The sequence below is a fragment of the Camellia sinensis genome, chromosome 9 (genome assembly GCF_055761805.1).
Source record: "Camellia sinensis isolate YWXY chromosome 9, ASM5576180v1, whole genome shotgun sequence".
NCBI classification, from domain to species: domain Eukaryota; kingdom Viridiplantae; phylum Streptophyta; class Magnoliopsida; order Ericales; family Theaceae; genus Camellia; species Camellia sinensis.
In genome coordinates this window covers 9,851,677-9,878,065 of record NC_138969.1, presented here as the reverse complement: position 1 = coordinate 9,878,065, position 26,389 = coordinate 9,851,677, and the positions used below count along the sequence as shown (strand labels likewise).

At 38.8% G+C, this 26,389-nt stretch overlaps 2 protein-coding genes and 1 long non-coding RNA gene across 3 annotated transcripts; 2 read left to right on the top strand and 1 right to left on the bottom strand.

Annotated features, from left to right (window-relative positions):
- The first annotated feature begins 1,817 nt into the window (after positions 1 to 1,817).
- On the top strand, positions 1,818 to 12,711 carry LOC114312837 (choline-phosphate cytidylyltransferase 2). Its single transcript, XM_028259121.2, has 8 exons — positions 1,818 to 2,154; positions 4,584 to 4,697; positions 5,029 to 5,124; positions 5,791 to 5,833; positions 6,655 to 6,810; positions 6,955 to 7,035; positions 12,030 to 12,128; positions 12,289 to 12,711. The coding sequence occupies exons 1-8, from the start codon at positions 1,859 to 1,861 to the stop codon at positions 12,439 to 12,441; spliced, it is 1,038 nt and encodes a 345-aa protein (XP_028114922.2). The 5' UTR covers positions 1,818 to 1,858; the 3' UTR covers positions 12,442 to 12,711.
- Positions 12,712 to 14,323: 1,612 nt separating this feature from the next.
- Positions 14,324 to 14,902, top strand: LOC145798480 (uncharacterized). Its single transcript, XR_014339366.1, has 2 exons — positions 14,324 to 14,460; positions 14,579 to 14,902. It is a non-coding gene; the product is annotated as an uncharacterized LOC145798480 (long non-coding RNA).
- Positions 14,903 to 16,270: 1,368 nt separating this feature from the next.
- LOC145798479 (putative E3 ubiquitin-protein ligase ATL44) lies at positions 16,271 to 17,230 on the bottom strand. The gene has a single exon (XM_082886080.1). The coding sequence runs from the start codon at positions 17,161 to 17,163 to the stop codon at positions 16,636 to 16,638; it is 528 nt and encodes a 175-aa protein (XP_082742206.1). The 5' UTR covers positions 17,164 to 17,230; the 3' UTR covers positions 16,271 to 16,635.
- Between the last annotated feature and the right edge of the window lie 9,159 nt (positions 17,231 to 26,389).

Sequence of the window (26,389 nt, the reverse complement as noted above, 5' to 3'; positions counted from 1 at the left end):
CCGAGACGCAATGTCTTTTTTGGTGGAAAATAATAACATTTTGGTAGAAAAAATTAAAAAAAAATGGCCAGGCCCGCCTAAGCCTGACCTAAGCTCGAGGCTAGGCCCAGGCCCACCGGCCCGACCCGAGGCTCGATCCATCAGCCTGTCCAAAGCCCGAATACCCTTGTGCCAAGGCTAGGGCCTGGGCCTAATTTTTTGGCCCGTGGGCCGGCCCGGATTTTTTCGGACACCCATGAGGCTCGATATGGGCCGGCCCGAGCCTCTACGCATTAATGATATGAACATTCACATTGACGATGTGAACATTCACATTATGGGTATTTTGGTAATTATGTCTCCCATAAGACTTATTGAAACATAAGAAAATAATATGGACTAAATAGAATATAAGTAGATGAAAATGGTATTTTGGTCTTCTTACCTCAAATAGGACTTAATGGAATAGTCAAAAAGAACGTAGACTGCCCGAAGCCCGTCCACTGCTCGGGAAAGGCTTGTTTGGGCCTGGGCTTGAGCCTAGTCCGAGACCCTAGGCTAGTGTCTGGGCCATCACTTTGAAGCCCGGCCCGGTTAAGGCCTATTCAAGGCTCGGTCCGAGGCTCGGCCTGCGCCGATGCCTAGTGTCTTTTTTTTGTAGAAAATAATAAAATTTTGGTAGAAAAAATTAAAAAAAATTAAAAAGAATGGCCAGGCCCGCCCAAGCCCGACCCAAGCCTGAGGCTAGGCCCAGGCCCATCGGCTCGACCCGAGGCTTGACCCACCGGCTCGGGCCCGGAGCCAAACGAGCCTGCCCCGGGCCGTGGGCAGGCTTCGAGTAGCCCACGGGCCACGGGCCAATTCTACATTCCTATCAATGTGCATGTTAACATGTCAATGTGAATATTCACATTGTCAACGGGCCGGGCCGGGCCTACCCCGGGCTGCGGGCAAGCTTCGGGCAGCGGGCAAATTTTACACTCCTATCAATGTTAATGTTAACATGTCAATGTGAATATTCACAATGTCACGGGTCGGGCTGCGAGCCAATTTTACACTCTTATCAATATGAATGTTAACATGTTAATGTGAATATTCACATTGTCAACGGGCCGGGTCGGGCCAGCCCTAGGCCGCTGGCCAATTTTATACTCTTATCAATGTGAATGTTAACATGTCAATGTGAATATTCACATTATTAACAGGTTGGGCCGGGCCCGCCTCGGGCCGCCCACGGGCCGTGGGCAGCTTTTCGGGCAGCCACAGCCAATTTTACACTTTCAAACCCTTTTCCATTCGCTTTTTCCTTTCACCATTGACGCCACCACCTCTCCACCATGGTCGCCTAAACCTTCCATCCTATCTCATTCTTCTTTTTTTTCTTATTTCCTTCCTCAACCTATTAGAGTGGCCACCGATGGGCGAGGCAACAATTTCAAGGATCAAGAGCTTCTCGTCAAAGGCAACTGTGGCGGCCTGAAGACGATTGAAGCTTCGAATTGGTGATTGATGATGGTGTTTTCTGGTTTGCATGATTCGACTCCTGCAAACTCTACGATGATGATGATGATGATGATGAAGAGTATGTCGGGGTGAGATTGATGATGATGTCGGTGATGAAAGGTGCAATCATGATGGTGGAAATCATGACTAGTTAGGGTTAAATGTTTTTTTGGATGGTTTGAAAATCAAGATTTTAAATGTGAAAGATAAAGAGTATTTTGATATTTTTATTTTAGGATAAAAGTATAATTAATTTGTTTATATTAAATATGTGGAGTGAGAGGAATTTGTACGTGGAAATAAAATATGCCGACAGTTTCGGTTAGTTTTACCCTATTCCAAACAGGTTTATGTGTATATTTTTAAACTTTGGGTAATGTGTATTAACCCAAAAAATTTTAAAAAAATTAAAAAAAGGTACGGAAAGTCTCGAGAGAGAGAGAGAGAGAGGGAGAGAGGGCTTTGCGGGTTTCTCTCTCTGTCGCCAAATTTTACAGAGCAAAAGAGACCAACAAGAAGAACAACAACAATGGAAGATCAAGAAAAGCAGACCAATTCCGTCATTAAGATGCGTGATCCTCCTACGGGACGCCCTGTTCGTGTCTACGCAGATGGGATTTACGATCTTTTCCATTTCGGCCACGCTCGTTCTCTCGAACAAGCCAAAAAATCGTAATCTTTACCTCAGTTTTATCGTTTCTTTTTTGCTTTAGTTGTTCAATTTGAATTCGGTTTTTCATTTTGAGTTCTATATCGCTTGCTCTCACACACCCAACAAATTTTCTGATCCTTGTACATGAATATATATGTTGATTTGTTTGTTAGTTGTATTTGGTTTCCATTTGATTTAAGATTTTCGTTATTTGATTCTTTTTTTAAAAACCCAATTTACTGGATTTGAAAGTTGTTTATTGATTTCTTAGTTTGATGCATAATAGGGTTTTTTTTTTTTTTTTTTTTCTTTTTTGGTGGCTTGAATGCAAAATTTGCTCCAATTTTACCTTGAAAAAGTAAGATGAGTACTTTCAAAATGCCAATAAATATCAAATAGTGTGAAGTGAAGAGTAAGCGTTTGGTTCTATATGGTTTGGTATGGGGCACTGGGGTTTGTTTGTGGTTCTTATAACTTTTAAGCAATTGCAATCCCAAAAAATAAGTGAAGTGCGCATACAACCCAGCAGGATGGGCATTGGGTGTGAAAGTACCCTATTTGATGTGGCATTATCCCTTAAAGTTGTGTGTGATAGATTCTCGTAATTCACATCAAATTCTCAATTCTTGAATCACCTGAACCATCTAAATCTTGGGCAAAACTATTTTGTCATCGTTGAATCTTGTGTGGGGAAAGATGAGGAAACTAATGGTGCTCTGAGTAGTGAATTGCATGGTAGTATGGCAGTTAATCTAGAGGAAACTAATTGATACAAGTCATTGCTGATTGTTGATTGGCTGAGAAGTGCGAATCAATCAAATGAAGGTCCTTGCTCATGAATCAATCAAGATGGAGAGAAAGGGAAAGTATTTCAATGAGAGGGAGAAGATGGAGGAGGGAGAGAGAGCAGTGAGGGGTTAGTGGCAGAGACTTGCTAGACTTTTACTGCAGCATGTGGCATGAGAGGGATGTGTGGTGGAGGGAGGTAGCAACGGAGGGAAAAGGAGGAGGCGGTGGAAGTGGGATGGCTATGGTGGCCGTCGGTGGTGGTAGTGGAGGTGATGGCTAGTGGTGCACCCAATTTGGTGGAGTGGTGGTCACTGGCCGTGGTGTATTTTTAGGGTGTTGAGGAGAGAGAAGAGCAAAGAGGAGGAGAAGAAACATGGAGAAGAAATGAGGAGAGATTGTGAGTGCTTCATAGTAATTTCACCACCACTATTTAACTCCGTTTGTGCCTTTATTAACAAAGGGGATGCCTCTGTAATCATACTAAAACTGTGGGTTAGCTGTATTTTTTCTAAAGCTTAGGGGAGGTCAGTGTAATTTACCCAAAAATAAGAAAGGATTAAGTTAAATATAGTATATTAGGTGAGCCATAACTAAAATGAATACCTATCCCCCTCAACGGGCAAATTATCAGAACCCACCTAATAGGATAATGGCCCAAAGGAGACTACACAGAGCATATGATGAGAACACCATTTGTGCTTACAAACCAAAAAAAGATTAGACAAAACTGAAACGTTGGGGGATCAAAATGACATGAAACACATGCTTCAGGGAGCAAAGTGTATTTTATTACCATTATGTTAAATGATTTAGAAGGTCCATAAAAAATGGAAGTAATTTGACTCAAATTGGAAACTTTAGAACAAAATTGATAAAATTGAAAGTTGGATGACCAAAGTGACATGAAGCGCATAATAAGGATCATAGATGTATTTTGTCCTTCATTTCTTTTGGTTTTATGCTTTGGGTATGCATACGAGTGAAATTAAATCAATATTTTAGGCTGTGTTTGGTTGTGATTTCAAATCACAATTCCACACCTTAATTCAAGCATGGTGTTTGGTTGTGATTCTCAAATGATGTTTTGAGAACTCTGCATAGAACACCTGCGTTGTTCTGTTTTTGACAGACGCATTTTTCCTTTTGTTGGGGAAAATCTTGCTTGGCGGGACGTCCGGCTGTCCAGAACAGTAATTATTTTTTTTTTTTTTTTTTTTTTTTTTTTTTTTTTTGCAATTGATTTATATAATCGAAAAAAATATTTTCTGAAATTTTTAAAATTTTTATGTTCTTTAAAATAATTTTGAGTTGTATGTTTAGTTATGAGTTGTAAATTTCTGTATCACATATCAAATGTCACATCAACAATTCCCCACTCAAATCAAAACTCTTTTCAAAACTATTTTCAAAACTCTTTACCAAACAAATTTTCTACACTCAAATCATAATTCCACTACACACAAACTCAAAATACAACTCATACTCTCAAATCATATTTACAAAACATAACCAAACGCAGGCTTAGTGTTTTTAGGATTTGACTTTTGTAATGCAAGAGATGCAGTCAATTATTATTTTGTCTTGGTTTTATGCTTCTGGGAATGCATTTAATTGAAATTAATGCATTTATATTAGGTTATTATCATTGTGTAATTTATAGGTTTCCAGACACTTACCTGCTTGTTGGATGCTGCAATGACGAAGTGACACATAAGTACAAGGGCAAAACTGTCATGACTGACAAGGAGCGCTATGAATCTCTCCGCCACTGCAGGTTGGTTTCATGTAAATGCCTAAAAATTTAAATTTTCCTTTAGAAGTTACTTCTCTACGAAAAAGCAGTTCCTATAAACTGATAGCTCACTTTGACTGTTGGAAGAAGAACACTACTGAAATTCATGGGCTAATTGTAATGAACTGATTATTTTTTTGTAATTTAAGGTAGTCACCAGCCATGTTGTCAGGTAAGCCTTTGAGTTCAAGATTTTGTATGTTTAATATTTCTATATTTCGTTGACTATGTAGAACTTCTACATGTCACATGTTAGCTGAACCAATAAATTAGCCATTGTCATTAACGGTGCCTTATTGTTCATTTGATGCAGGTGGGTTGATGAAGTTGTTCCTGATGCACCATGGGTGATCAACCAAGAGTTTCTTGACAAACATCAAATTGACTATGTGGCACATGATTCTCTTCCGTAAGGTTAACCGACCCAAAACTACGCATTTTTTGGTTTTTAATTTCAATTTCCTTCCATTAGGGCCGTTGATCCAACAAGCTATAATTCATTCCAATTTAATTTGTTTGATATTATGTCATGAGGTTTGGGGCCTAGTTCCTCTATTCAAATATATCTGCAAAAGTATCTCACATTTTAATTTTATTTTTTTCCTTGAGAAAAAATTCTCCCTGGATTTTTTTTTTCCTGACACTTGGTACCCAAGCCCTCAAAACAAAAAGAACGTGCAAACGTTGGAAAAGATTTTGTTTATGGATGTTCATTCTTGGTAAGCCAAGAGTTTTTAAAGTGGAAAGTCTAATATGGTGGGTTATTTTTGTATGGATTGTAAAAAAAAGTTGCCCATAGTGTCATTTCTACTGTTCATAGCTCTAAAATGGATCTCTCTCTCTCTCTCTCTCTCTATTAGCATTTTAGAGGAGTCTGTTATTTTTGAGTCTTGATGGTCTAACTCTCGTAATTTTTCTTGCTGTCCTCAGTCCGAGTTGAATAATATGGTCATTTTCCTCTATGGTTCCCAGAAACCTAGTGTTCTTTATTGCGGTATATGCACGTCCATTGCTGTTATAAAAGTTGGCTTGTACTTGATTGTGTTAATTGTTTTTTGTTTACCCTAAATTTCAGCTATTCTGATGCAAGTGGGGCTGGCAAAGATGTTTACGAGTTTGTAAGTTCAAATTATAGTTCAATTTTTATCTGTTTTTATAGTTCAATTATACTTGTTCATTTTTATATGGCTTTACTATTCTTTATCCGTTAAGTTAATACTAAAAAAATAAAAATTATTGTTTATTTGGTTTTTCTGTCTCAGTTTCAAGGGTTTTTTATTTGTTAGTGCTAGGACTAGCATAGGTTGACAATTTCATGATTGTGTATGTGCAACCTGAGGTAGGAACCTAAATGACTACGTTGGAAGAACATGGGCAAGACTGGAAGCCTCGGAAAGCTAGACTCATGAGAGAAGTTAGGAAGAGCTTCACCGACATGAAGATGATTCTTAACAAGATTGAGTTCAAGAAGATCATGAAGAATGGACTTTTAGGTGCATTTGGTCAGCTTGGTTGACCATCGTTGGAGGTTGGTCGACTAAGCAGTAGAATAACTGGTGATCAATCACATAGGTTGGTCGCCTAGAGTAGGTCCAAATCAAGTTGTCATACTCACAATTTGGGCTGGCCAATCAAGATGACATCCAGAAAGTGGATTCCTTGCATCTACTGAGGCCCAGCCAAACATGGCTATATGCTGACCCAATGGATTTTAGAAAAACTTTGTCAACTAGCTGGGCCAACCCATTTAGGAAGTTGGGCTGGCCAAAATCTGGTTGTTTTGAAAAACTACCTGTTGGCAGGTTAACTAGATATACCAAATGGCCCCATTTGGTATTCTTTGATAAGAAACAAGGCAACTAAGAGCTATAGGGCTTATTTGGTCTGTTTAATTCATTATTATTTATTATTATTATTATTTTATTTTTATTTTTTTCAGGTCAAGGCTGTTGGAAAATTTAAGGAGACAAAACGGACTGACGGGATCTCTACATCAGATATAATAATGAGGATTGTCAAAGATTATAACCAGTATGTGTTGCGCAACTTAGACCGGGGATACTCAAGAAAGGAACTTGGTGTTAGCTATGTGAAGGCATGTCTTGTCATTACATAACAATCATTTATTCCTTTAAATCAATACATGTTTTTTTTTACATGTTTTATTATTCAGCTGACTCCTTAACATATATCTTTCTTCTAGTCAGAGAACTGATTTTATCCACTATCATCGTATCAGGAAAAGCGGCTGAGAGTGAACATGGGACTGAAAAAGTTGCATGAGAAAGTGAAAAAACAGCAAGAAAAAGTGGAAGAAAAGGTATTTATGTTGTCCTGCTAATCTAATTATAAGCATGCATGTTATAATGTATACACATTGTTGGTTATGGATTCAACAAAATATGAAAGAGCTGTTGACCTTAGGGCAAGGAGTATATTCTTTGAATTCTTCTGTTTGTTTTCTCATTCCAGTAGGTGCGGATTTTATACCCTTCATTCCTTTCTTTTGGTAGGTGTTACATAACATATAGAAAAAGGTAGAGTGATTTTTTCTTTTGGAAATGTTTAGTAGAAAATTCAATTTAACATTCAAAAGTTGGAAAACCTGGGCACCGTAATAGATGGTTATCAGTAATGTATGCACCAAAATTTACACAATGGTGAATAGGCATGGACCAATCCACCTCTGCCGTATAAAATCCTTCACCGTAAGGGGCCAATGCTACCAGACAAGGCAAGAATAAGTGATCAATTCTTTCCTGATCCTTCTTACACATGATACACCACTGTGGATTTAAATAGAGATTTGGTCTCGTTTTCTGAATCGTATCATTTGGTATGAAGTTAGTGTTGTCAGATGAAGTATTCAGTTGTGTCAATTAGACTACAAGCAGTTTTTTACCCACCTTATCACAATGCTTATGCATGGAATTGATGATTTATTATTTCTTTTGCAATTTTCCAACGAAAATACTGTAAGATTTCTGAAAGCTTTTTTGTATATTCAATTGTGTTTCAATACAATGTGTACATCTGATATATATAGCAATTTTAGATCTAATCCTAAATAGGAAACAATAGATCTAATCCTAAATAGGAAACAATATTCACAGAAGAAACCTAAACTAATATTATTCTCACACCCCCATTCAAACTCAAGGTGTTTGGCAGAAAACACTGAGAGTTTGCCAAGAAGAAACTGAAACCGAGCAGTTGTGTAAGTCTTGGTAAAGAAGTTAGCAAGCTGCAGAGTCGAAGAGACGAAAGGAAGCAAGATAGAGGCAGACTGCAGATGTTGACGAACAAAGTGATAATCAATCTCAATGGGCTTGGTCTGCTCATGGAAGATAGTGTTATGTGCAATCTGAAATAGAGGGAGGTCGGAGAAGATTGAGGGACGCCCAAGTCAGAGAGAAGACAAGCCAGACAACTTCAGTAGTAGCATGAGCCATAGCACGATACTTAGCTTCGGTAGTAGAATGAGCAACAACAGTTTGTTTCGAGCTTTTCCAAGAGATCAAGGAATCACCATGAAACATACAGACACCAAACGTGGGTTTGCAATCAGTAACATCACCACCCCAATCAGAATCAACATAGGCCACCAAATCCAGAGAGGAAGTAGAGGACAATAATAAACCCTGGAAGATAGTATCTCGGAGATAGCGAAGAATCCGAACCAAGGCAAGCCCAATGTGTGAAGCGAGGAGCAGAGACAAACTTGCTAACCACATGAACAGCATAGGTAAGATCAGGACGGGTAATCGTCAAATAGACTAAGCAACCCACGAGCTCTCAATATAGAGTAGGATCATCCAGAAGAACACCATCAATAGTGTTGAGCTTTACATTAAGCTCAATGGGGGTATCATAAATCTTAGTGTCAGTAAGACCGGCACGATGAATAACCTCATTGGCATACTTGGCCTGAGAGAGAAAGTAGCCCTTGGGAGAATAAGCGACCTCAATACCAAAAAAATACTGTAATGGGCCCAGATCTTTCATTTCAAAGTTGCGGACAATATGCTGCTTGACCTCAGATATAGTAGAAGAGTCAGAATCAGTGATGATCATATCATCCACATACAGTAATAACGCAACAAATCCAGCAAATGTGTGGAGAATAAATAAAATAGAGTCTTGGGCACAATGACGAAACCCAAGCTCAGTAACAGCAGTCTGAAAGCGATCATACCAAGCACGAGAAGACTGCTTCAGACTGTATAGAGCACGCCGAAGGCGACAAACTTGTCCAGAGGAATAGTGAAGGCCAGGAGGAGGACGCATGTGAACCTCCTCAGTGAGATGGTCATTAAGAAAAGCATTCTTAACATCCATTTGATAAAGAGGCCAAGATCAAACAACAACGACAGAGATCAAAGTACGGACAATAGTCATCTTGGCAACAGGAGCAAAGGTTTCCTCATAATTAATACCATATTCCTATGAGAAACCTTTGGCAACCAGACAAGGTTTGTAGCACTCAAGAGAACTATCAGAATAAGTCTCGACTTTGTAGACCCATTTGCAACCAACTAGATTCTTATCAGCAGGCAAAGGAACCAACTTCCAAGTACTAGTTTTTTGTAAAGCATACAACTCATCCTCTATAGGATGAACCCAATGAGGATCTTGATAGCCACACCCTCGGAGTACCAATACCAACCTCTTCTCTCCTCTCTCGGGCTGGTTCTCTCCTTCCATACACCTCTTCCTCCTCCGTCGCTCACGGCAAGTGTTGCCATAGCCGATCTACCAAGGTTCGAACACCCCGCGAAAGCCGACTAGGGTCGCTGCCATCATTAGCCCACGCAATCGCCGGCAATGACGACGTCTTGAGCGAGATCCTCCTTCGCACCCTCGAAACACCGGCTGTTTCAAGAAAGCCTACGCCAGAGAGAAAGAGGAGTCCTCTTAAAGGAATGAATGCCACTGATCAATCTGAGAATTCTAAACCAGTTGATGGTTTACATGCTCGACTAGTAGATCAGCATAGATGGCCAAGCAGAACTGGTGGGAAGGTGACTTCCAATGCTTTAACTAGAAGCATGGATCTCACTGATAAGGCAGCTCAATTTCCAACAGTACCGAAAGTGGGAATTGGGGTATCTTCCCTGACGAGAATGTCTATACCAAATGTGAGTATACCGTTACTAAAATCAGCCAGTGATGCAGTGAAGCTAGTATCATATCATGATTGTGGGAATATGGACCTTGAGGTACAATCAGTGGATTTGAAGGAATCTGGACTACACAAGCCCCAATCTGCACTCTCTTTAACATATTCAATATATCTTTCACACGCAGTTCCCAAACACATCCACTACCTCACCTTTATTTTCATTATTATAAAGCACTACCCCCAATTTTATATAAACTTTTCTATTCTAAACTTTTCTCCACCACCCAACACCATCATCACATTTTCCACCGCCCAACTTTTTATCTTTTATTCCAAAAAAAAAAAATAAATAAATAAATAAATACATAAAAAAAAATAAAAAAATAAAAAAAAATACCAAACCCATTGCAGGTTTTACCAAAACCGTGGGCCAAGAAACCCACGTGCACCACTCTCTTTTTTCCCTCAATCTCTCGTTTTGATGTCACATATATTCTTATTATTTCTTTCTTTTTTTTATTTTTCTTTCCCTTTATTTTTAATCTTTTTTCCATTATTTTTTCTGCTTAGTCTTGTCCCTTCAAGCCATTCGGATTTGCACAATACACTCATTTTATTCATATCGGGACTTCGCCCTGATCACAATTTTACAAAAAAAAAAAAAAAAAAAAACCAAACACACAAACACACAAAAACAAAACAACCACATCCCCAGGCGGGATTTTTTCTCTACTCTGCCGCTGGTCTCTTCTTCTTGCCTCCGTCCTGGACGGCCCTTGCCGGTGTTGCCTCCGTGTTTCCCACACCACCGAGCACATTCACTCCCCCCTGCTCCTCTACTGCAGCATATGGCGGACCTCCAAATCGGAACATCACGGTGGCCTTCCGCTTCAGCTCCTTATTTTCCGCCTTTAGCACACTTATCTCTGCTCGCGCATCCTTATACATGCGTTGGAGCAGAGCCAATTGGGCGTTTAACTGCTGCACCTCATTTGTCCTACTCTGCAGCCGGTGCGACAAATTTGTGACCGCCGTCATGGTCTCCACACATGACTTCAAAGTATACTGATTGGCCTCAATATCAGTTTGCACCGCCATTTTTTGCTCCACCGACCGCATAGGAAAGTTCAACGGAGCAAAACCAGAGGTGTTTGGTTGAGGTTCACGGGCCACCGCACCAGTTATCTCTCTTGTTGACTCGTTGAGGTCGGGAAAGAGAGTGAGCAGACCACGGGAAGAAGAGGCCATGTTCTGGGTAGCTGAACGGGAAGAAGAGGCCATGTTTTTGGGTTGCTGAGTGTTTCAGCGAAGCAGCGATTTCCGACTGGTACTTTCAGAGAAGGATTGGTTACAGAGTGTTTACAGAGTATTTCAGAATGCAAATGTTCGGCGGTTTCAGACTGGTTTGCACAGCCTCTGCCTCAACCTTGGTTAAATAGCCAAGGCAGACACGCGCATCATGCGCCGCTCGGCGCTCGACGACAACATGGGCGCGCCTTTTGATGGCACGCCTTTTTATGGATTGGGCACGCCTTTTGATGGCACGCCTTTTGAAAAATTGGGCGCACCTTTTGAGGGTGCGACTTTTTAAGGGGTCCGACAAGACTCTGTAAACTGTCCCGACATTGATTCCGGTTAGTTTCTACAAGGGTCCAGCAAGACTCCGTAAACTGTCATAACAACTGTCACAACATTGTCTGCTACAACGGTCCGACATGACCCCATAAACTGTCTTCTACATCGGTCTGACACAACCATCCAGTGTCCTCTACAACGTTATGACACAACCATACAGTGTCCTCTACAACGTTATGACACCACCATACAGTGTCTTCACCATCGGTCTGACACGACCATACAGTGTCTCCTATCCTCTTTTCTTTTATGTATTCGTCTATTTTCTTGTTTTGTTACTCTCTCCAAACTCAAGTTGGTTAGTTCCTATCCCCCTTGAGTTTGCGGGGCTGTTAAAACCTACCACTACACCTACTCCACCCACTTCACCTACTCCACCTACTACATACCTACCTCCTCTAATCTTCTATATATAGGACTCATTGTAAACATAATCAATATAACATACATCAATCAATAATACAATTATCTTTATACATTGAATTTTAACAGAGTAAGTTACAATTGATGGCTTTTGGAGAATTCAATGAATGTGTTTCTCAACTTCAATATTGCAGATACAGGTAGTAGCAAAGCATCGTAATATATGGGTGGAGAATGCTGATCGCATGGTTGCTGGTTTCCTTGAAATGTTTGAAGAAGGTTGCCATAAAATGGTGAGCACCCTGTACCCCAAACCACCAAAAAAGGGATGCACACATGCACAAAGTGGAGGATTCAGACTTCAGCGAATTGGTGACAGACCAATATACACAGTTAGCATAGTTGAGGTGATTACATTTTTAATTTTGATCATACATTTTGGGTTTTTATCAGGGAACAGCCATCAGAGACCAAATACAAGAGCGACTATTGACAAAGGCAAATATAAAAGGACTCGTATATGAGGAAGGTGATGAGGATGATGATGAGTACTATTATGTTGACAGCAGTGAAGAAGAGTATTATGATGAGGAAGATGAAGAATGAGCTTCTTCATTATGTTCATCCATGATTGGGTGGGTATTCTTCTGGTTGTTCACTTTAAGGTTATAAGTATGCTTTCCAGTGTAGACAACTTTGCAGGTGTGCGAGTTTGCAAAACATAGATTGTTGTCAGAGTTGGAATTTTTTTGCGTTCTTGTTTGTTTTTGGTGTAAGAATGGAAGTTGTTCACGGTAACTTATGTCATCAGTACTGAAAAAACAAATTTACTTGAATCTACAAGATTAAAATGCAGGAATTTGCCCCTTTGTTAAATATGTGGTTTTTATACTTCTGTTTTCCACTTCACTATAATTATGCAACTTGATGAGAGAACTCTTTTGATATGAAGTGTTTTTGTTAATATCTTGGTGTGTTCTACTAGTCTTGAGATTTTCTTCTGACTTTACTTATCATTGTGGAGGAAGTTCAGTTACTAGGCGAACTAAATACTTGGAGGGATAGTGATGAGGAATGGAAAGGAATTGGTTGATGAAATAGGGTTAGGGCTATAATAATTAATTTTAGTTTTATTTTTTATTTGAGATATATTTTATTTTTTGTAACTTTATAATTAGGGTTTTTGGATGCCTATAAACAAGTCCTTTTGTAATCTATTTGTTTAGCTTTGGAATAACAATGTTGTGTTTAAAGCTGTGGCTGTTTGTGTTAAGATTGCGACCCTTGTTCTTTTCTTTGTACTCTCTATCTTCTTCTTGAAACTGTTGTTCTTCTCTTTTGAAGCAATTCCCCATATGTTCTAGTTTATGGATCAATTGAATAGTGAACAAATTTCTTAATAGCCGCTTGGCATCATATAGTTACAAAGCACTTGGCAGTTAGAGCTCACTAGAGTAGAGGCAAGATTGCCGATGTGAAATTACATGCTAAGATTACTGGATTTATTAGTTTTCCAAAGTGGGACACCGATGCTCATACCAATTTGAATTCCAGAGGTTTATGAAATCATGTGATTGAGGAGCTTTTGCAAGGATTTCACTTTGTTGCATCGATATTGTTATTGAGTGTCTTGTATTCTGCAGGACTCATATTTTTAGATTTTTACATATATTTAGAATGGGTCGGGTCGGGTTAGATTGTCTAAAACTTATTAGGGATTTTGATTTGTGAGGTTATCCTGAGTACTAGAACTTTTGGGATTTGCCTGAAAATAGGAAGCTTATGGGAATTCTCGGCAAGATTGAGAGGATTTATAAAGATATAGACGAAATAGAAGAATTCAAGTTAGAGGGGAACCGGTGTGGCTTCAGGGCTCAAAGACACCAATAGTGAGCTAGTAGGTGGGTGGTTGTTTCAGGGCTTAGTTACCACATAGGTGTTTATTTTAAGGTTTTGTTATGCTCGAGTAGGGAAACGAGGACTTTTTCATGTTTTGGGTATTTCTGTTGAGTTTTTGTATTTTTGTTTATTTATTTGTGTCTGGTCTGTGTCGAATCTTGTAAATTTATCTAGTTTGCCTCTTGTTACTATTCGTCTGTATTAGTATTGCCATTGGGTCATCCTTATCATTTGGTCATCAAATTTTTATCCAAAAATATAAATATTAGACATAATGATGATTATACTCATTTTTGACCTCGACGAGGAGTGTAAACCCTTTCCACTAACAACACTAGTTGCCCAAGTTGGGTGGTAGAGGCATGCTTAAATTGTAAAAGACATACTCATTCAAGATCACGAGTGACCAATAGAAATCTTTTGGACCATTGAATTTTGATTTTGTTCCATGAAATTGATCTAATCCAATCAAAGTTTGTTCTTTTGTTTACTAAGAAAAGATTATTCCATTAGGTTGGCCCATTGCTTGGCTGATCTTTACCATTAAAGATTGCCCACTTGCCCAATATTGTTCCCCTTGAGTTTCTCCAAATTCAACTCATATACTGTGCTATGATTCCAACATTTCTTGTTGGATGTCAACCTCAATATAGGGCCAAGAAATGGTTACTTATGTAACCCTAGGTGACTTGGAACTCTCATAGTTTTGAGCTTTGGAGGATACATGTAAGTAGGTTACATATGATTAATTTAAATTATGAATGTGATTAATATTTTTGTGAATTTAAGGTTTTAACTTTGTTGTGAAATTAATGTTCTCTTGTATTTATTCGACTGTCTGTAGGGGACAGAAGAAAGATCTTGTTGCTTCTTCAACAATTTTTTATCTCTAGTGGACCTTTCAATAGGATTTCAACTCAAATGAAATTTTGTTCATTTGTCAGAGAAAAAAGAACTAATGGCCCTTGTAGTATTTCCACTTAGTTCTTTGATTTCTTTTGGAAGTAGGTGATTTGCATTTCTCTAATTTTTAGCCTGCATAGAATTGATTGAATTATGATTGTTTTTCAAGATACTTTTATTTTAATTCTCACTACATCATATACTTGGGAATGTATTGAGTACAAGAGAATATGAATTTTGAGTACAACAATCCATAGCCTTCTTTATTTACAGTCAAATATCGGAATCTTGATTTATTTATTGGCTATCGGAATCTTGATTTTTGAATGTCCAACTTGTTCATATATATGAAGTTAATGTCCAAATCTAAAAAAATCTAGATGTAAAACAAATGCTCGGTTTACACGCTTGTTCATTTTTATTTTATTTTTTTAAAATTAAGATTTTATTCCTTGATCAAATTATCCTTTTGGACAATTTAAAAAAAATGCAATTTCTCTATACGTACACCATCCACCTTTGCTAACCACCCCGCATTGCGAACCCCGGTGAACCTTAACACTGCCTCAAATCCCCTTCCCCTCTCAAAGCCCCCCATCACCACAATCCTTCCTTTACAAACATCCTCACCACCCTCAACAAACTTCTTTCCCCTCTCTCTCTAAGCACCGCAGGCCAACCATGGCGGGGAAGGGGTTGGGTTGGTTGTGGTGGTTGGGGAAATGTGAGGGTGAGGATATGATAGGACAGAGGGTGGGGAAGTGGTTGGTAGGGGGAGGTCAATGATGGTTGATTGACGGTAGTTAATAGGTTTTTTTTTTTGTTTTTTGGATCGGCAAAAAAGTAATATTTTAGAGTTCGAAGGTTGAAGATGGGGATATTTTTGACAAGGTGAGTTGTGTATTGAGCAAAATAACAAATTTGAAATTCAATGCCTGTACTTTGAGAAGATGTGTAGAAATAGAAGCTCATAAAATTTAGTGCAAGACTTGAGAAAAATTTAAAATCTTGTTTTCAGTTTTTTAAAATATTTTTTAAAAAATTCTACTTTCTTATTTTTTTTTATTTTTTTTTTGTTTTTACTGAATTTTTTTAATATTTTAAGTAATTTTTTAATTTTTAGATACACCTAATATAAATGTACTTAAAAAGTATAATTTTCATAAAAAATTTTTTCAAAAATTTACTAAATACCAAAAATATAAAAAAATGCGAAAATTCAATATATTTTTTTGTGTATTTATTAATTTTTTAAAGTATTTTTTTACAAATATTTTACTTTTTAGATACATCTAAGTAAGGTGCATCTAAAAAAAGTTAAAAAAAATACTTAAAATTTTAAAAATATTCACTAAAAATAAAAAATATAATTTTTAAAAAATGAATTCAGAAAATTGAAATCAAATGCACCAACTTGCAACTTACAAAACCGAGGAGTTATGCTTCTCTCTAGTTGGTGATTCAACTGAGGGGTTATGGGGACTTGGTGGCTTACATGGGCTTACCTTGGTGATCAGAAGTATTCATCTTATGAGATCTATCAAGAATATCATCTATGCAAAAGTTAAATTGATTAGATCGCATTTATATTATAAAAATAAATAGAATATCAAAATCATACTTGATATCTAACTTTGTAAAACAAACATAATCCAATTATATAGTTATCAATATCTGATTTACTAACTTTATTTTTTTTTGCATGAATGACAAATCCTATAAAGATGAATAGTTTAAACCATTAAAATTAACCTGATAACAACCCACCAAGCCCAAACAGCACTTCTCTAGTTGGATAGTCTTTTGGGAGAAGCCATTCCCAAAACTAAACTATTGCGATAAATACAGGTTCACGAGAGCAAGAATCATTTGTGCTACTCTGTTCCATTCTCTGTCTCATATTCATCTCATATTGTCCCATCACTAAAATCAAAGGCTCAAAGAATATAGAACAGAAGATGGAACAGAGAGAGCTACAGCGATGATCCCACGAGCGGTTCATGAAGCTGTGACAATCTCCAAACATGGCACACACTTGTTGGACTTGAGTTGGTGCCTGCAAGTAGGGCAAGAGGAGTGAGAGAGAAGCCATTCATCAATGCAACCCACATGGAACCTATGCTCACATTTTGGCAACACTCTTATCTCATCTCCCTCACAAAAGTCTCCCAAACAAATGGCACAACTTGAAGAAACTGAGGTTGATGTTGGTGGAGATGAGCTTGATTTGGCATAGGTTGAAGTTGGAAGAGCCACCATGTCTTTCTTCTTGAGGCCTGAGTTCAGCCGGCGTGAGGCAGCCCACTCGACAGGCTCGGTTAGCGCGCGTTGCGTGCACTGGAAGATGCAGTGGAGGGTGGAGTTGAGGCCTAAGGCACAGAGGAAGGCACAAAGCATGGCTGCAATGATCACTGCAATGTTGTTGAATTCAAGGGTTTTTGGATCAAGAGGTGATTGGTCAAGACATGATGGTGTGGTGAGGATGGGAGTGTATGTGGGAGGAGGAGGTAGGGGTGGTTCAGCCATGGATGGGGAGAGTGAAGATGGGGCGAGAAGAATGGAAAAGTAAGTGAGGAGAAAAGACTGTGTAATAATGCTATATGTTCAAAAAAAAAAAAAAAAATAGATATATATATATTTTTTTAATATATAGAATGAAATGTATGAACTATATTAATATTTTAAGTGTGACTTGTATCATATAAGATTTAAATTTAAGTATACCGTTTATCATTTTTTTATGAATGGAAAATGCTACACACGGATTTTTTATCCAAAAAAAAACTATATTGAATGGTTAAATAATGGGATTTGTATAGACATTAGACACGTGGAGCACTATTGCTACCGAATAAGAAAAAGTAGTTAATAGTCTCCAAAAAAAAAAAAAATTGTATAAACTAAATTTAGTTTTTGAATGTGATAAGTACTATATGATGTCTGGAAAAGTTATTCAATAGAATATTCTCAGAGTATCATTGTGGTATGCGTATATGTATGATATTTTTAACTAATATAAGATCGTATAAAAAAGATGGACAGGATATCTTATCTTTTATCCCGACCAATTAAAGTGATTGAGATCAACTTTAGTTGCTAAATTACTAAAGCTATTTTTATTAATTCGATAATACTATATTAACATATTGAATTGAATTAATAATTACTTTAATGTCTGAATCTATATGATAGGCTTTATATTATGAACACTTTATTTATTTATTTATTTATTTCTCATTTTTGCAAAGTGGAGAGAAGGAAAGCACACATGGTACCAGCTGGAGGGACATGAGCAAGGCAAGACTCAAGGCGTCTTTTAGGAAGTGGTTTATAATTTACTTTTTAAATTATAATTCATTTTTTTCTCTTATAAAATGTTGATTATAATTAATTTTTAATTAATTTTTACTAAAAAATTAATTATAACTATTTTTCTAAAATAGTCCAAAATGAAGGATGGTGGACAACTTGGTGGGAAAATGGTGGCCTTAGGATAATGCTTATTTGATAATCCACTGTCCTCTCTTTTCTTTGTGCTCCCAAAAGAAAGAGAAAGGAATCTCTCTCTCTCTCTCTCTCTCTCTCTGGAGAAAAAGCTCTGCAGTCAAGTCACTTTTATGAATACCTGTTGTGACATGGATTTTCAATAGATTCATCAGATCATCACGCTACAAAAAATGTTAAAAAAAGGAAAATCTAAGTAATTAGTGCATCCTTTCTCCATTTTATATTAATTATTTGAGTAATTCTATTAATTCAAAAAATTATTTCAATTTTTTTTCAAGATTGTGTAGTAGAAATTGAATTTGTAGAATATAGGCTCCACATATAAAATAAATTTGAACCATAAATTAATTTTTATGAGTGAAATTCTAAGTAAATTTAGGTGTGAATAGTGTTGTATTTGTTTTTTTGGGCAAAATTTACTATCTTGTTTTTTTGGCGTGATTTGGGCATTTACACTTCACCATATTCGCTTCAATGAAAGGCAAAGCGACCCTCCTACTTTTGCACTAAAATGTAATACTATTGACATTGTTAATGACAATTATTAAATAACCATACTACCCTTTAATTTTTTTTACTCTTATTTATACTGTTAATATTCTTTCTTTGTTAATCAAATATTAACTCAATTAAATTTAAATTTAAGTTAAATACTAAAATAATTTGTAATTTAATTTTTATAATAATGTTTAGAATTAGATTTAGGGTTTTGGATCAAAAAGATGGAGAAAGGGCAATTTTTTTTTTTTTTTTTTTGTTTTAAAATTTGACTTTTGATTCAGTTGGATGGCACATGTTGACCACTTTCTATTAGTTTGGATGGATTTCTTAACTGAATGGGATAAAGTGTTAAACAATCGAACTCTAGACCTATTATTAAAGTATATTTTAGTTGGTTATTTAATTTTTTACTAAAAGACGTATAAAAAAATAGACCGAATGATGTGATGTGATGAAATATTTTATTTTATTAATTATTTTAACATAAAATGAATTATTTTAACTCATCTCAAACACCGAAAAGTAAAGTGCAGATAGTTCAAATCACACCAGTAAAGTGAATATTACTTGAATTAGAGTTGCTTGAGTGGGAATTCTACTGAACGAACAATTGACAACAACAAAGTGAAAATGCTTGCAAATCTATACAAACAAGTTCATGTAAAATGATTGTAGATAATATCTTTGTGTGGCATGATTCAATGGCGGACACAGAGGGGTGGATGGGGACATGGCCATGATGTTGAGGCAGATAAGTCATACATAGTAAGAGTTTGAGAGATAAATTATTGTTTTAAAGTATTATTATTATTTTGTATATTGGTGGTGGTAATTTGAAAAGAGATAATGTCTGTCTATTACAATAAATAAAAAGTTAAATAAAGTAAAAATCCAATTTTGTTGATGCTTTACTTAAAATTGTTTCTTATTCTTTTTCTAAAACATTCAAACTTATAATCTAGAGACAACTGCCTAATTTTAATTGATTTTAAGTTGGATATCTTCAGAAATATATTTCACCTTGACAGCTATTTTGAGAGATTATTTAATTAATTTAGTTCAAGTTGATATAAAGAAGTAATTGACAAATAAAAATAAGAAAGGTAAAAGAGTAATATTATTGGAAGAAATGTGAGTCTACCCTCTTTTTTTTTTTTTTTTAGAACGAAACAAATATCATATATCAAAACTTTAAGTATTAGTAGTTACATTTTTAGCCAAATTATGCGCTGGCTGAATTACATTTCTTGCTACCTTACTAATACAAACATAGTTCAAACACTTAGCATAAGCTAGAATATCATTAATAATAGTAGTTGTTAACATATCATATAAAATACTATAGTTGTAGCTGTAAAGAGACCCACTTCTGTAAAGAGCAACACTACCACACTACCTTCAGCTGTAAAGAGAGCTAACCAGCTGTAAAGAGAGCCAACCCATGTGCTAACCCATGTGCATTGTCTCCCTCTCCTCTCTATAAAAAGAGAGAACTCATTCTCTTGTAAGAAACATACAGATATACAATAACAGATAGTAACTTCACATTTCATTCCAGTCTCTCTCTCATTACCAATTTAACATGGTATCAGAGCCCAGTAATACATTTCTGGCATTCTTCAATTTTGGTGCTTAGTCCCGTACACAGTGGACTACATCAAACAACTCGGAATCTCCTTACGGTTCCAACGGCACCAAGATCATCCCCAGAAAAGCTTTCACGCGCTCTCACGCGCCGATTATTTGCTCGGCGCGTCTCTGCTTCCGTTGCCACTCTCACACGCGCTGCCACGCGCCTTCCACCCTGCCCTGTCGTGCGCCGGGCCTGCTACCGTGCACCCGCGTGCGCCGTTCGTCTACCGTGAGCCGCGCGTGCGCCGTTCAGCTATTGTGCACCCGCGTGCACCATTCTGCTACCTTACGCCGCCAGCCTCCTCTGCTACCGTGCGCCGCACGCCTTCCCTGCTAACGTGCGCCGCTGACATCATTTTCCATCCTGCTGACATCATCTCTACCCAGCCCACCTTTCCTAGCTATTTTCGACCTTCCGGACTCACTGGTACACTCTGTTTTACCTAATTTTACTCCTACAGGTCTCTCCTTCTCTATTTAGCCCTACTCCGCTATTATTATGGATCGTTCTGATGCCTCCCATCCCATTTCTGTTATTTTGGATGGTTCCAACTATGTTCTATGGGCCCAAGCCATGTCTTCCTTCCTTAAAGGAAAGAAACTCTGGCGAATTATCACCGGGGACATGACCCCACCGGTCAAAGACACTGCTGAAACCACTGTTTCTCCTGCTACTTCTACATATGAAGATCGCCTTGAGGACTGGGACAGTAAGAATTACCAGATCATTACCTGGTTTCGAAATACTTCTGTTACCTCTATCAGTCTTCAGTTTGGTCGCTTTCAGCTTGACTCTGTCACTACCCCTGCAAAAGATATCTGGGATTTTTTGAAAGACCGATACCAGACTACTGGTCTTGCTCATCAATATTAACTTCAGAGCCAACTTCATCGGATGCGCCAAGAATCTAGTCAGTCCATCAATGACTTCCTTTCTCAAATGTACTCCGTTTGGGACCAGCTTGCTCTTTCCGAACCAACTTGGCCTCACCCAGAAGATGCTGTTTTATTTACTGCTTATCGTAATCAGCAACGGTTGGTACACTTTCTCATGGCTCTCACTTCATCTTTTGAGCCCGTACGTGCCTCTCTTCTTCATCGCCATCCCTTGCCCACTCTGGAACAAGCTATTTCTGAGTTGCTATCCGAAGAGACTCGTCTTGGTACTCTCCAAACTCATCATGTGGACTCTGTTCTTGCCACTCCCCCGTACCGGCCATCCTTCACCCAGCAGACCACTGTCTGCCTCTACTGTCAGAATCGGGGCCTTCCTTCCACACATCTCCTGGTCAATTGCCCGGTCAGAACCTGCCGATATTGCAACAAACTTAGTCCTGGTCATCTGCAACAGGATTGTTTTCGCCATCCATCCCGCTCATCCTCCAACAGCCACTCTTCTCGCGGTGGTTCTTCTCGGGGGAGCTTTCATCGTTCCAGGAATCAATCTCATTCTGGGAATCCGTCTCCTCACACCGCCACTGCTGCTGCTGCCGTTGAGGGTTTTTCTGAGTCTCCGGCTCCGTCTACCCCTCTCTTTTCTCCAACAGATGTCGAGGCCATGTTCAAACACCTTCTCTCCCCTTCTGGTACACCTCCTCCTACTGCTTTGTCTGTAATTCCAGGTAACTCTTCTTGGTATTTTGATTCTGCCTGTTGTAATCATATGACCTCCAGTTCAACTATATTTTCTTCCATCTCTTCTTCTCCTCATATTCCCTCAATTCAAACTGCTGATGGTTCTCTCATGACTGTCCGTCATCTTGGTACTGTCTCCACCTCTTCCTTAACTTTACCTCAAGTTTATCATATCCCTGCTCTCACTTTAAACCTTATCTCTATTGGTCAATTATGTGAACTTGGTCTAACTGTCACCTTTTCTGCTACTCATTGTTTGGTGCAGGACCCTCAGACGAGGCAGACTATTGGGATCGGCCGTAAGCACGGACGTCTCTATGAGCTCATTCACCTTCATGTTCCTGCCTCTCCTCAGATCGCTGCTCCTGCCTCTGCTTCCTCATTATCTCCTTTTTATCTTTGGCATTGTCGCTTAGGACACATTTCTAGTACTCGCTTACAGTCTTTGGTTTCTAGTGGACAATTGGGTCATGTAATTCCAGATACTTTCGATTGTATACCCTGTCAACTTGCCAAACAACCTGCTTTATCATTCAATAAAAGTACTTCTATTTCTTGTGCACCTTTTGATCTTATACATTCGGATATTTGGGGCCCTTCCCCTACCACTACTATGGGGGGATCTCGTTATTTTGTTGTTTTCATTGATGATTTTTCACGGTTTACTTGGATTTTTCTCATGAAAACTCGGTCTGACCTCAAAACCATTTATTATCGATTTGCCCAAATGATCCGCACTCAATTTTCTAAAACCATCAAACTTTTTCGCTCCGACAATGCTATGGAATATCGGGATTCCGATTTCCTTTCTTTTTTTCAGAGTCATGGTACACTGCCTCATCGTTCCTGTGCTGGCACGTCCCAGCAAAATGGTCGTGCTGAACGGAAACATAGGCATATTCTTGACACTACTCGCGCTCTCCTTCTCTCTTCTTCATGCCCTGAAAACTTTTGGGGGGAAGCTGCCCTCACTGCTGTCTACACTATCAATTGTGCTCCTTCCCCTGTCATCCATAATCACACTCCCTTTGAACGTCTACATGGCACCCCCCCTCCCTATGCAAATCTTCGGGTTTTTGGCTCTGCCTGCTTTGTTCTCCTTCAACCCCATGAACGCACCAAGCTTGAACCACGTTCCCGTCTTTGTTGCTTTCTTGGGTATGGAATTGAACATAAAGGTTTTCGCTGTTGGGACCCTCTCTCTAAACGTCTTCGTATCTCCCGCCATGTCGTTTTTTGGGAGCACCAAATGTTTTCCTCTCTATCCTCCTTTCACTTACCTGCACTTTCCACTAATGTACTGTTTACTAATCCTTCCATCGATCTCTTCTCTGATGACTTTGATACAGGTCCCTCCGTCATTGAGACGCCTTTGCTCACTCCTGCTCCCGACCAGACTGCTCTCCCTGAAGGTCCACCTCTTCCTGCACCACCTTCTTCTCCACCGGTTCTTCCCCCCACCGATCCTCCTCCGGGTCGACCACGCCGGGTAACTCAACCTCCTGTTCACCTTCGTGATTATATTGTTGGGTCTGCTGCCTTTTCTACTTATGAACCTACCTCCTATCGTGAGGCTTGTACTAATCCTCTTTGGCAGCAAGCTATGACTGATGAACTTCAGGCTTTGGACAAAACTCATACTTGGGATCTTGTTGACCTTCCTCCTGGCAAAACTGCGATTGGCTGCAAATGGGTTTACAAAATCAAGACTCATTCTGATGGCTCTATTGAACGCTACAAAGCTCGTCTTGTTGCCAAGGGTTTCAACCAGGAATATGGGATTGATTATGAGGAAACCTTCTCCCCTGTTGCTCGGCTTACCTCTGTTCGCAGTTTACTGGCTGTTGCTGCTGCTCGCCACTGGGACCTTTTTCAGATGGATGTCAAAAATGCCTTCCTCAATGGTAATCTTCTTGAGGAGGTCTACATGCAACCTCCACCTGGGTCTACTTTTCCCCCTCATAAGGTTTGCAAACTACAGCGTGCCCTCTATGGCCTCAAGCAAGCACCCCGCGCCTGGTTTGCCAAGTTCAGTTCTACCATTCATGACTTCGGGTTCACCTCTAGCTCCTATGACTCTGCTCTTTTTATACGGACTACTCCTCATGGTACCACTCTTCTCCTTCTGTATGTGGATGATATGATTATCACTGGTAATGATGCCGCTGGTATTCTCCACCTCAAACGGTTTCTCCACCATCAGTTTGAGATGAAGGACCTTGGTACTCTCAACTACTTTTTAGGCCTTGAGGTTTCTCATGATTCTACTGGCTCTTATTTATCTCAGGCCAAATATGCATCCGATCTTCTGGCTCGTGCTGGTCTTACTGATTGCAAAACTACATCTACTCCAGTTGATCCTCAGATTCGCCTCACTCCTCTCGATGGGGCTCTCCTCCCTGATGCTACTCTTTATCGTCAGCTCGTCGGCAGTCTTGTCTATCTCACAGTGACTCGTCCTGACATTGCCTATGCTGTTCACATTGTTAGTCAGTACATGTCGACTCCTCGCACTCCCCACTATACTGCTCTACTCCACATCCTTCGATACATCAAAGGCACCCTGTTCCATGGCCTTCACTACTCTGCTTCCTCATCCCTTGAACTGCGTGCCTTCTCTGATGCTGATTGGGCTGGGGATCCTACGGATCGACGCTCCACCACGGGATTTTGTTTCTTCTTAGGGGATTCTCTTCTTACTTGGCGTAGCAAAAAACAATCCCTCACTGCCCGTTCCAGCACCGAAGCTGAATACCGAGCCCTTGCTGATACTACTCAAGAACTTCTCTGGCTTCGCTGGCTCCTCACTGATATGGGTGTTTCCTCTTCTGGCGCTACCCCTCTTTATTGTGACAATCAGAGTGCCATTCAGATTGCTCACAATGATGTTTTTCATGATCGCACCAAGCATATTGAGATTGATTGCCATTTCATTCGACAGCATGTTACACGTGGTACTGTTCATCTTCTCCCCATTACTTCTGCCGATCAACCTGCTGATATCTTCACCAAGGCTCATCCTCCTGGGCGCTTCCGTGATCTTGTTTCCAAACTCAACTTGGTCGATGCCTACCCTCCTTGAGTTTGCGGGGGGCTGTTAACATATCATATAAAATACTATAGTTGTAGCTGTAAAGAGACCCACTTCTGTAAAGAGCACCACTACCACACTACCTTCAGCTGTAAAGAGAGCTAACCAGCTGTAAAGAGAGCCAACCCATGTGCTAACCCATGTGCATTGTCTCCCTCTCCTCTCTATAAAAAGAGAGAACTCATTCTCTTGTAAGAAACATACAGATATACAATAACAGATAGTAACTTCACATTTCATTCCAGTCTCTCTCTCATTACCAATTTAACAGTAGTAATTTGCCAATCCTCCTGACTTTCTTTCTGCTAAAGCATCATTACTTGGAAATCTGTGTGCACAGTTATGTTTTTCAAACCATGTTATACAACCCATCAGATTGCATCCAAGCATGCATGTGCTTCAGCTAGTAATGGATGTTGTAATGATGTGTTCACCACAGTCTGCCTTGTGATCTGCTGCTTCTTGTTGTCCAAACAAGTCCATGCAATTCTAGCATTATCTGTTGATGATTTCCATGATCCATCTATGATAAAATTTCAAGAATCTATTGCATTGCTGTTGTCCATAACATTCTGCACAATGCATAGGTTAGATGTGTTACTGTCTATATTAATTTCCTAAGTAGAGCATTTTCCATTTCCATTTTTATTAAGATTTGAAGTCATAGCAAAGAGTTTCATGGCTTCCTTTAATGTACTCTTAATATTTGAAAAATTCTGATGGAAGACCACTTGATTCCTTTGTAACCATATGGTCCAAATAATGGCAACCGAATGGACTACAATTTGAGTGTCTTTGACTTGTCCAATCTAGTCTATAAACCATTGAAAAAATAAACACAGACACTCCAATGCTAAAATTCAAACCCAAAATATATCCCATCCATACCCTTTGTGCCCATTTACACTCAAAAAACACATGTTCAAATTGCATGCTCAATATATTTTTTCAAAGATTAAGGGAGGTTAGTATATGTAACAACCCCGACCCATGATTAACGCTAATTCATGATTAAGTATGCCAAATAAGTAATTAAGAAGTGATCCTCAGTTAATTATATGTGCATTGCATCATTTTGTGTTTATATCTGTATAACGTAGAAAGATTTGTTCATGTTTTAGTTTCGGTATGCGAATTGAAGGCTCTATCGGCATCCGATACAGAAATTGACTTGATTTATATGTTAATTAGGATTTTTAGAATTTTATGGTAAGTTTAATTAAAATTCAATTCGGAACGATTAAATTAAATTAAATTAATGCCACTTATTTCAACCTCAATTAATTACACTTTAATCAAGCCTATATTTGGCACCAATTGAGCCCCCACTCATCTTTTTCTTTCATTGGAATACATTTTGAGCCTCTTGAAGGAAGAAAACGTGAG

Excerpts from the sequence above, each read along its gene's own strand:
- LOC114312837 (XM_028259121.2), top strand. The coding sequence starts at position 1,859 with ATGTGTATTAACCCAAAAAATTTTAAAAAAATTAAAAAAAGGTACGGA. Across the intron at positions 4,698-5,028 it reads GAATCTCTCCGCCACTGCAG|GTGGGTTGATGAAGTTGTTC; the intron begins GTTGGTTTCATG and ends CATTTGATGCAG. Across the intron at positions 6,811-6,954 it reads TTGGTGTTAGCTATGTGAAG|GAAAAGCGGCTGAGAGTGAA; the intron begins GCATGTCTTGTC and ends TCATCGTATCAG.
- LOC145798479 (XM_082886080.1), bottom strand. The coding sequence starts at position 17,163 with ATGGCTGAACCACCCCTACCTCCTCCTCCCACATACACTCCCATCCTC.